At 35.7% G+C, this 11426-nt stretch overlaps 1 protein-coding gene and 1 pseudogene across 1 annotated transcript; both read right to left on the bottom strand.

Annotated features, from left to right (window-relative positions):
• Positions 1–336: 336 nt before the first annotated feature.
• Positions 337–5730, bottom strand: LOC114405846 (peptidyl-prolyl cis-trans isomerase CYP18-1). Its single transcript, XM_028368357.1, has 5 exons — positions 5596–5730; positions 5422–5496; positions 1912–2073; positions 886–1044; positions 337–669 (listed from the first exon to the last, which is right to left on the bottom strand). The coding sequence occupies exons 1-5, from the start codon at positions 5596–5598 to the stop codon at positions 586–588; spliced, it is 483 nt and encodes a 160-aa protein (XP_028224158.1). The 5' UTR covers positions 5599–5730; the 3' UTR covers positions 337–585.
• A 773-nt stretch (positions 5731–6503) lies between these two features.
• Positions 6504–10966, bottom strand: LOC114405845 (annotated as a pseudogene).
• Positions 10967–11426: the final 460 nt, after the last annotated feature.

Here is an 11426-nt window from a genome sequence, read left to right as displayed (position 1 = left end):
AGAGGATCTACTGCAGCAGAAGGAAATTAGGAGATCGACGATTCAATATCGCATAGTAATTGAATATAATGGAGAATGTCTATAGGACATATAAAGCTATAAATATAATGAAGAAAGCCAGCAGTAAAAACAAAAATAATGAAGTAAGCCAAGTACTAGCTGGCATGTACCTTTTGACATGAGAGCTCTTCAGAAGATATCAAATCACCAATTAAAATTTTAGAAACAATTAACAATCCAAGAGCCAAAAAGAGTAAACATTGCTAGCAAACTAGCTAGCTTGGACATCAGGCATACGCTTGGCAATAAAATTTTCACAACGCCAACACCAAGATCTCTCACATCATACAATTTCGCCACTTGAAATATCCATAAATATGTGCTTATCGTATTCCATGCATATCTCATAAATCATTATACATTTTACTACACTTGATCAATCAAAATGCTACTTTGAATCAGTAGGTATGAACAAGTACTCAAATTAGTACATAAGAATTCACTTTCTCCTTCCCTTTAAGCTAGATCATTTTTTAAAAACAAAAACTGAAATTTTACATAAAAAAAAACTGTTGAGACAAAAGGCTAACCAGCAAGTGGATTAGCATGTATTGTTACACGATTGAGCCTAATCTCCGCAAGTGGTCGGTCCCCTGCCCCTGTTTGTGTCTGCACAACAAATTAGTATATTATTTCTTCTTTTCTATGATTACAAACGCACACATTCACCAGAAAAGCACATGAATCTGACACCAAAAAAATGCAGATATTAGTCGAGTTGCCAAAGCAAGCCAAGAACCACAAAACCTGAGGCTACCTTGAGCTTCAACCCAATTTTTTTAAAAGAGAAAAAACAATTTTAATAATTACAGAAGAATAAAATACCTTCTCCATGAGATCGAGCACTTCAAATCCATGAATTACTTTGCCAAACACAGTGTATAGCCCATTTAAATGGGGTTGCTTTGCGAAAGTTAAGAAAAATTGGCTTCCATTAGTATTTGGACCACTATTGGCCATTGCCAATATTCCTCTTGCATTGTGCTGAAACATACAAAAGGGAAACCTATTAACTACCACAATCATAAGATGAAGAAAAATGCCAATAATTATTGCTCCATAAAACACATCAAAATGAAAAGTCCCATTATTCTTATGCCATGACAGCCCACAGCTCACCACTACCATCATAAACCAAATTGATAAATTAATCACATTTGATCAGATACTAAAATGTAACATCTTTAAGATAATTATATTTCAAAACAATAAAATTGACTTTAATCAACCAGAGAAAGAATTGACCAATCAAGACATATATAAATAAATAAAATGAAGTTTTAGTATGCTTAGGACAGTCGGTTAGGTTATGATTGAAATGATATTTTTTTAAATATTGTAAAATTTCCATAAAATTACAAAGTTAGATGCAAGAAATAACTCTTGTTTCAGCTATAGAGATTGCTTAGTTCATTATTCTTTTCAGATATAGGAATAACTCTCAAACATATCTTGGAGTAACTTTAGAAGCCATTTTTCAGCACACAAATATGTTTTTCAAATAAATCATGTTGATAACAGTATATCCCAATTATGCTCTTCATTTTAAGGCATGCTAAAAAAAGCGGTATTCATCCCATGGAAACCATGTGCCCTTTCTATACTCAAATTCTGATAATGGCATTGAGAAGCAAAACAATCATATTAGCCCCTTTTCAGCAGAACAAAAATATACTACTTTTTATATAATTTATACCATGTTGGTATGTCCTGTTATATTTTATTTTTAATATGCATCAGACATGGAATAGAAATCATATGCTATGTTCTGCCTCTTCCAACACATCTATGAAATGCCACCTAACAAAACACATGGCCTCAAAGACATGGATTCATAGAGGACAAACTCACCTTCAGAGATTCTCTTATCTCATCGTTAAATTTCTTGCCCCATATACTAGTTCCCCCTTTGCCAGTTCCAGTTGGGTCTCCACCTTGAATCATAAAACCCTTAATGTTGCGGTGAAATATAGTTCCATCGTAGTAACCACTTGCACATAGTGCTAAAAAATTCTGGATTGAAACACATTCACACACAAGAAAATTTAACTGGCAGTTATGGCCCATTCAATAAAGAAAAACCAACAGTAAAACCAACAAGTATTAAGTTGTTCAAAAACAAAATTGTTACTGTAAAGTGTAAGCAAGGCAATGTTATGGCTCACAAAAATGAATATAAGAACTTTATCCAATAATTTACTCCTACAACTTCAGCTATTATTTACTCGTACTGTCACCATTCTTCTTCTTCATATTAAAAGTCAATAACGAAAATTCCTAAGTTTACTCAGACACATTTGAACAAATATATGAAAAACAACAATATAAATCCCTAACTTTCCTGAATTCCCACAATAACAGTGATCCAGATCAGAACACACCCAATGATGCTTTTTTAAACATAAAGTTTTAACACATGTTTCTCTGCTTTTCTTTTTACAAGAAAATGAGTTACAGCAAAACCAACAAAGTCAAACTTAAAGTCCCACAGCACAAATTTGTAACATGAAAATTGAGTACAATTCAATACATAAATGAAAAAAATATTTTTTAAAGAATAAGATCAAGTTAGAAATCCATAGCTCATCAATACAAAATCCTCATTTATTTTAGGATTTGTTACTCATTATACCACTCTCCTTCCCTTTCTCTGTTCTCTTTCAAAATTTTCATTTGCAGTCCCAGAAACTCGGCAATTTTACAAATATTCTCAGACTCTGGATGTGACTTATCCCCAGAGGAGAAACCATGCAAATATAAGGAATCAACATTAGAAACATCCACCCAACTAAATCCGACTTCCTTCTTTACTCCCCTCCCTCTCATCCCTCTTCGCACTTCAGCAACTTTCTCCCACTTTCCTTTCTCAGCATACAAGTTTGCCATTAACACATATGGACCTGAACTTGCAGGATCCATTTCTATCAATCTACCAACAACCTTCTCAGCCATCTCCATATTCCCATGTAATCTACAAGACCCAAGCAAACTTTGCAACACTGACAATCCAGGCCCTCCTGGAATCTGGTGCATCAACTCTTCTGCCTCATCTAGTCGTCCAACACGGCCCAACATGTCCACCATAATAGAATAATGCTCAGAGGTTGGCTCAATTGAATGTTTCTTCACCATAGAGTCAAAGACTCTATGGCCGGCATCAACCATGCCCTTTCTACAACATGCAGCCAAAACAGAAAGGAAAGTGATGGAGTCAGGATTGATTCCTTCCCTCTCCATTTCTGTATACAAACTCATCACTGACTCAAAGTCTCCATGGCGGGCATAGGCAGATATTATGGCTGTCCAAGCAAACTGGGTTCGTTCAAGTGTCTCATTGAACACTCTTTGAGACTCAATTATGTCACCACGCTTGCCATACATGTCAAGCAGAGCCCCTGAAACAATTGGATCAGTGCCTAAACCAAGTTTGAGCAAGTGAGAATGGCAACTTTTCCCATGGTTCAATGATATATCCTCAGCCGCAGCAATAGCATTTAAAACACTACCAAATGTGTATTGATTGGGCTTTATCTCCTTAACTGCAGACAAATATGTGAGCAAAGCTTCTTTATATGAGCCATTTTGAGCATACCCTGAAATTAATGCATTCCATGATACTGTTTCTCGACAGTTAAGCTCCTCAAAAATCTTGGTTGATTCTTGAATGCACTCAAACTTGGCATACATGGTAATGAAGCTGTTGGAGACAGTTTGTTCCGACAAAAAGCAGCTTTTTATGCATAGCCCATGAATCGTTAGACCTTCTGTCACTAAATTCCTGATTGTTACAGCATGTATTAATCCTATAAATGTAACATCATTTGGATACACGCCATTAACTCTCATGGCATTGAAGAGAGACACTGCATCTTCTTCGTCAATAGAAATCATTGTCGTCCAAGACACTACATTCCGATTACTAATGCTCTCAAAAACAGCTTTTGCATCTTTAGGGACCTCACATTTTGAATAAGTTGACATCAAAACATTGCAAACTGAAACATGTGTTCCATATCCCACTTTCTGGGTCAAACCATGTATCTGCCTCCCAAGCTCTAAGTTTTTCATATGACCACAAGCAGAAACTGCACCTGTAAGTGAAACATGATCAATTAACATACCATGTCTTACCATGTTGACAAACAATAAAACTGCTTCTAACCCATAACATTTGCCCTCTTGAGCATACCCTGAAATCATTGCATTCCACGAAACCAAATCTCTTTCAGGCATTTCATCAAACACTCTCCTAGCCTCATCCAACATCCCCCACCTTGAATACATAGTTACAAGTGCATTCCCTATAAAAACTTCACAACCAAGTCCACACTTAACCACAAGAGAATGCAATTGCCACCCAAATAAAAACCCATGATCACCCCAACAAAATGCAAGAGCAGAAGTATATGTCACCGGATCAAAAGCTATCCCACAATAATGCATAGACCGTGCAAAATTCAAAGCATCCACACTCTCCTCAAACCCCGAAAGCACAGTATTCCAAGACACTATGTCAGGATGACTCAAATTCTCAAACACAATCAAAGCCTTCCCAAAATTCCCAGACTTGCAGTACATTTTCATGAGCGAATTTGACACCGTGACAAACGACACAAACCCACTACATACCGCAAATCCGTGGATTTGACACCCGAGTTTTGACTCTCCCTGACATGCCTTGAGGGACAAGGCAACGGTAACCTCATCAACATTTTCAAGAGAATGCAACTGGAAATGGTTCTTGAATGCGGTGAGAGCTTGAAAGGGAAGGCGGCTGTGCAAACAGTTGAGCATGGAATGGTTAACTGAGGCAGCATTTGGGTGGGGAATAAAGTCGAACTGGTGGTGGTCATGTTTGAGTGCGTGGAAGAATTTGGAACAAAGTCTGAATGATAGTTGCAACGGTACTCTGTGACGGGTTTTGAGAGGGCATAACATGACTATAGACGAGAATAGCGAGTCATAGTGGTCCCCACTATGCCCGAACGAGTTGGGTCTGAGATACAAAAGAAGAAAATAAGAGCATTTACGTAAGTAACTGAAACAAATGAGTTGGAGTTCGTATGTAAGATTGAGCCTTTATAAATAAAAAGTTCAGACATAAATTGCATCACTTCTAGATCAATTTTGCAACTGCTCGTCCAAACGCGCACTTAGTTTTATTCTCCAATCAAAACTGAAAATTACAGCTAACAAAATTAGGATTAAAAATCCTAAATTTCGGAAAAGAAAAGATAGCACTAAAAGCACAAGCTCGCTCGCGCCTAAGTTTTATGGTTTGACAAATAGGGTAATTAAAGCAGAATACTTTTGAGTCTTTTCCTGAAAGCAATTGAAATGAAGGGGAGAAGATAACCATACCTCGGAGGATTTGGGGACCTCGTCGCAGAAGATTTCGCATTTGATGTCGCCTAGGTTTGTGTGCAGAGTCACCGACTGAAAACCAAAGCAAAATAAGTTAGAAGGAATTGAATTAACGCATACACACACGAAGTGTGTGAGAGTGAATAGGATTGAATGAGTGATGCAACTAACCATTTTCTTTTTCTCGTTTTGATTTTGATTCGAACGAGTGTGTTCTCTCTCAGTGGAAGGAAGCCTTTGATTTTGTGGCGAGTAAGGATTGCAAGCTAGATTCTGAGAGAGAGAGAGAGAGGATCGCGTTGTGTTGGGTTTTGCTTTTTGAATATACACTTTGCAGCGCTAAATTTATAGGGTTTTTTTGCCCCCTTTTTCTTTCGTTATTCTTGGCATACCGGTAGTTGAAATTGAAAATTATCAAAATTGCAAATAAATGAACACAAACTCAAATACTAAATAATCAATTATTAAGTATGACTTAGGTTGAATTTTTAAAAAAAAAAAAAAAACAAACATACTTTACAGTACGAATTTATAAATTACCTTCTAAATCATAAATATGAGCTTAATTTTCAAATGAGAAAAAACCTATTTTACTTTATTTCCCTTGTGACACGTTACTTTAGTATTATTTAACACGTATTTTGAAATTTTTAAAAACTCACAAATTTTAATTATTTCAATTTTTAGCGTGTTAAGATTCCCTTTTTTTCTTCCTCCCTCTCCCATTTTTACTTATTTGAAATTACTTTCTTATATTAAAATTTGTTTTTCTTCTCAAATCTCAATTACTTGTAATCTCAAATTAATATATTTTAACTGCCCTTTAAATTTACCTTTTTCTCACAAAATCTAAGCTATTTATATTTTCTTACTTATTTAAATTAATACATATTTTTCTGTAAAATTACTCACCAATGCACATAATACTTGCTAATAAGTCAATGAACTTATTGCTTAATAGAGTAATACATTTAAACCAAAATATGCAAGGCAAAAGGCTTAAATTTTCTTAGATAAATCAACAAGTATATAATTTTAAAGCATTACAGTAAAAATTAATGTAATAATAATAAAAATTCTTTGTCATCAACCTTTTTTTATTTTTTTTTCCATAACAATTGAAGACAAAACCAAGGAGTTTAACACTTTATTCAACCAATTGAACTAAACTTGTGGTGTCGTCAACATTTTCAAAATGATGCAAAACTTATCCTTTTAAACTAGATAAGATTTTAAAATACCTTTTGCCTAATCTATTCTCATCCTTATTGTCATTGATTGAACATCAATGAAATGCCAACGGCTCCAACCACAGACTTCTCAATGCAAAACATGTGGGTGCGACACTTGGTTTTCTGTTTACTTTTTCTTTATGCTCTGATGAGGTTTGAGTTGCTATCTTAAAGAGTAGTGCTGGGAATTGGAACTTTTCTAGAAACATGTGGTGCATAGTTGCCATCTTTTTCATACCAGTTCTCTGCAACAAGTAGAACAACAATTTGAGGGCTAAAGCTTCATACAATGTAGCTCTAAACCATTTCGGGAAGAGTTTGAAACATGAAATGCTAAGCATTTTATGGAAAAAGTTATCAATTATCATAGATAAGCATAAAATCTAACTGAAGATAATAGGATTATAGGGTGGGGGAGGATACGCTGAAAGATTAGAAGAAAAATTGACAAAAGAAGAGGATAATCCCAAGGGTAATAAGAACCAAAATAACAGTTCACTGTGTCTCTGTCTTGACCAGTTGAGCAATTACATTTCTTTTTGCAGCGAACAACAGCTCACGGCATCTAAAATGATTGCACCAGCTATGTTTAAAAAGAAACCATTACCAATGTTATTTGCATTATTAATCCATTCTGGATGTCCATGTCTAGCCTTCACAAAATGCATCCCCAAACTTTTGGTCAGATGAACTGTTAAGTTTAGCATCTTGTGCTAGCCAACGGATTCAACGTGCTTGCAGTCAATAGATCATGAGAAGCCAGAGTAAAAGAAGCTGCTGTCAGAAAAGGTGTTGCTTAGGCGGTAGGGTCACCCACTGAAAACTAGTTATTGATAAAATGTATTGCATCCTCAATTCTTCAATCGTACTTTCTGTCTGTCTAAAAATTGGCATTGCCTGCAATGGTATACATGAGAAACTATAGTCAAAGAACAACACTGGATTATTGTCACCCAGAAAATTGAAAATGATATCCTGAGAAAAGGTCCTGTAAGTAATTTATTTTAGCTGTGGCTATGGCTGTGACTCATCAAGGAAGACATGAAGAAAACGAAATCATAATAGTGAACTCTACTTGGGGAGACACAATTATTACTTCCATTTTTACCAACACGTATTAAGTTGTTCAAAAACAAAATTGTTACTGTAAAGTGTAAACAAGGCAATGTTATGGCTCACAAAAATGAATATAAGAACTTTATCCAATAATTTACTCCTACAACTTCAGCTATTATTTACTCATACTGTCACCATTCTTCTTCTTCATATTAAAAGTCAATAACGAAAATTCCTAATTTTACTCAGACACATTTGAACAAACATATGAAAAACAACAATATAAATCCCTAACTTTCCTGAATTCCCACGATAACAGTGATCCAGATCAGAACACACCCAATGATATTTTTTTAAACATAAAGGTTTAACACATTTTTCTCTGCTTTTCTTTTTACAAGAAAATGAGTTACAGCAAAACCAACAAAGTCAAACTTAAAGTCCCACAGCACAAATTTGTAACATGAAAATTGAGTACAATTCAATACATAAATGAAAAAAATATATATTTTAAAAGAATAAGATCAAGTTAGAAATCCATAGCTCTTTAATACAAAATCCTCATTTATTTTAGGATTTGTTACTCATGATACCACTCTCCTTCCGTTTCTCTGTTCTCTTTCAAAATTTTCATTTGCAGTCCCAGAAACTCGGCAATTTTACAAATATTCTCAGACTCTGGATGTGACTTATCCCCAGAGGAGAAACCATGCAAATATAAGGAATCAACATTAGAAACATCCACCCAACTAAATCCAACTTCCTTCTTTACTCCCCTCCCTCTCATCCCTCTTCGCACTTCAGCAACTTTCTCCCACTTTCCTTTCTCAGCATACAAGTTTGCCATTAACACATATGGACCTGAACTTGCAGGATCCATTTCTATCAATCTACCAACAACCTTCTCAGCCATCTCCATATTCCCATGTAATCTACAAGACCCAAGCAAACTTTGCAACACTGACAATCCAGGCCCTCCTGGAATCTGGTGCATCAACTCTTCTGCCTCATCTAGTCGTCCTACACGGCCTAACATGTCCACCATAATAGAATAATGCTCAGAGGTTGGCTCAATTGAATGTTTCTTCACCATAGAGTCAAAGACTCTATGACCGACATCAATCATGCCCTTTCTACAACATGCAGCCAAAACAGAAAGGAAAGTGATGGAGGCAGGATTGATTCCTTCCCTCTCCATTTCTGTATACAAACTCATCACTGACTCAAAGACTCCATGGCGGGCATAGGGAGATATTATGGCTGTCCTAGCAAACTGGGTTCGTTCAGGTGTCTCATTGAACACTCTTTGAGACTCAATTATGTCGCCACGCTTGCCACACATGTCAAGCAGAGCCCCTGAAACCAACTTTGCCCATGGTTCAATGATATATCCTCAGCCGCAGCAATAGCATTTAAAACACTACCAAATGTGTATTGATTGGGCATTATCTACTTAACTGCAGACAAAAATGTGAGCAAAGCTTCTTTATATGAGCCATTTTGAGCATACCCTGAAATTAATGCATTCCATGATACTGTTTCTTGACAGTTAAGCTCCTCAAAAATCTTGGTTGATTCTTGAATGCACTCAAACTTGGCATACATGGTAATGAGGCTGTTGGAGACAGTTTGTTCCGACAAAAAGTAGCTTTTTATGCATAACCCATGAATCGTTAGACCTTCTGTCAATAAATTCCTGATTGTTACAACATGTATTAATCCTATAAATGTAACATCATTTGGATACACACCATTAATTCTCATTGCATTAAAGAGAGACACTGCATCTTCTTCTTGAATAGAAATCATTGTCGTCCAAGACACTACATTCCGATTACTAATGCACTCAAAAACAGCTTTGGCATCTTTAGGGACCTCACATTTTGAATAAGTTGACATCAAAACATTGCAAACTGAAACATGTGTTCCATATCCCACTTTCTGGGTCAAACCATGTATCTGCCTCCCAAGCTCTAAGTTGTTCATATGACCACAAGCAGAAACTGCACCTGTAAGTGAAACATGATCAATTAACATACCATGTCTTACCATGTTGACAAACAATAAAACTGCTTCCAACCCATAACATTTGCCCTCTTGAGCATACCCTAAAATCATCGCATTCCACGAAACCAAATCTCTTTCAGGCATTTCAGCAAACACTCTCCTAACCTCATCCAACATCCCCCGCCTTGAATACATAGTTACAAGTGCATTCCCTATAAAAACTTCACAACCAAATCCACACTTAACCACAAGAGAATGCAATTGCCACCCAAATAAAAATCCATGATCACCCCAACAAAATGCAAGAGCAGAAGTATATGTCACCAGATCAAAAGCTATCCCACGAAAATGCATAGAACGTGCAAAATTCAAAGCATCCACACTCTCCTCAAACCCTGAAAGCACAGTATTCCAAGACACTATGTCAGGATGACTCAAATTCTCAAACACAATCAAAGCCTACCCAAAATTCCCAGACTTGCAGTACATTTTCATGAGCGAATTCGACACCGTGACAAACGACACAAACCCACTACATACCGCAAATCCGTGGATTTGACACCCGAGTTTTGACTCTCCCTGACATGCCTTGAGGGACAAGGCAACGGTAACCTCATCAACATTTTCAAGAGAATGCAACTGGAAATGGTTCTTGAATGCGGTGAGAGCTTGAAAGGGAAGGCGGCTGTGCAAACAGTTGAGCATGGAATGGTTAACTGAGGCAGCATTTGGGTGGGGAATAATGTCGAACAGGTGGTGGTCATGTTTGAGTGCGTGAAAGAATTTGGAACCAAGTCTGAATGATAGTTGCAACGGTACTCTGTGAAGGGTTTTAAGAGGGCATAGCATGACTATAGACGAGAATAGCGAGTCATAGTGGTCCCCACTATGTCCGAACGAGTTGGGTCTGGTTAAGGTTCTGAGATACAAAAGAAGAACATAAGAGCATTTACGTAAGTAACTGAAACAAATGAGTTGGAGTTCGTATGCAAGGTTGCTTACAACAACAAAAGTTGCTTAACAACTAAAAACCAATGTTTCGACTGTTGTTTATCCTTGATGGTGTTCAGTATTGTGCTAGTGTGACTGGTGAGGATTGAAAGGTTTAAAAAAGTGAAATAATAAGTTAGTGCATGTATCATACGGTTCTCCATGCAAATTGTTGTGCACGAATTATTCTAAAATGAACCCAAAAAGAGAAGTATGATTCGTTAGCAAAACTAGGCTTGGTCTCACCATAGTTTAACCAAGCATGTTCGCAATGGTTACAAAATTACCGTTACAATTTTTATAACATTTTTATGAGCTAAATTATAATTTTGATCTCTTTTAATTGAATTCTCAAATTTGTATAATTTATTTTTTTATTTTTTAAATTTTAATTAATTAAATTATTTTTATGATATCTTAAATGTGTTAAATTTAGAGTTCAATCTATCAAAAATAAAAGAAAGAAAATGTACAAAAAATTAATGATTAGACTAAAACTGTAATTTTTTAAAATAAAGTACTAAAATCACGGAAAAAAAAACATAAAGGAGTCAAAATTGCATATCAAGAATTAAACACGAATCAAATTTATAATCTAGTCTTTTTTGTGTGTATTTATTGTTTTATAATTAAGAATATATGAATTAATATTGTAACCAATAATAAAAGTATAAATATGAGACATTTATTACATGAGACTTATTAAATGTAAGTTAA

The sequence above is a fragment of the Glycine soja genome, chromosome 3, assembly GCF_004193775.1.
Source record: "Glycine soja cultivar W05 chromosome 3, ASM419377v2, whole genome shotgun sequence".
NCBI lineage: Eukaryota > Viridiplantae > Streptophyta > Magnoliopsida > Fabales > Fabaceae > Glycine > Glycine soja.
Note: the sequence above shows the minus strand (reverse complement) of the source record. Positions and strands in the feature narration are given on the sequence as shown.

Coding starts and splice junctions, on each gene's coding strand:
- LOC114405846 (XM_028368357.1), bottom strand. Junction 1,045..1,911: donor AGATAAGAGAATCTCTGAAG/GTGAGTTTGTCC, acceptor TGTATGTTTCAG/CACAATGCAAGAGGAATATT. Junction 670..885: donor TGCTCGATCTCATGGAGAAG/GTATTTTATTCT, acceptor TTTGTTGTGCAG/ACACAAACAGGGGCAGGGGA.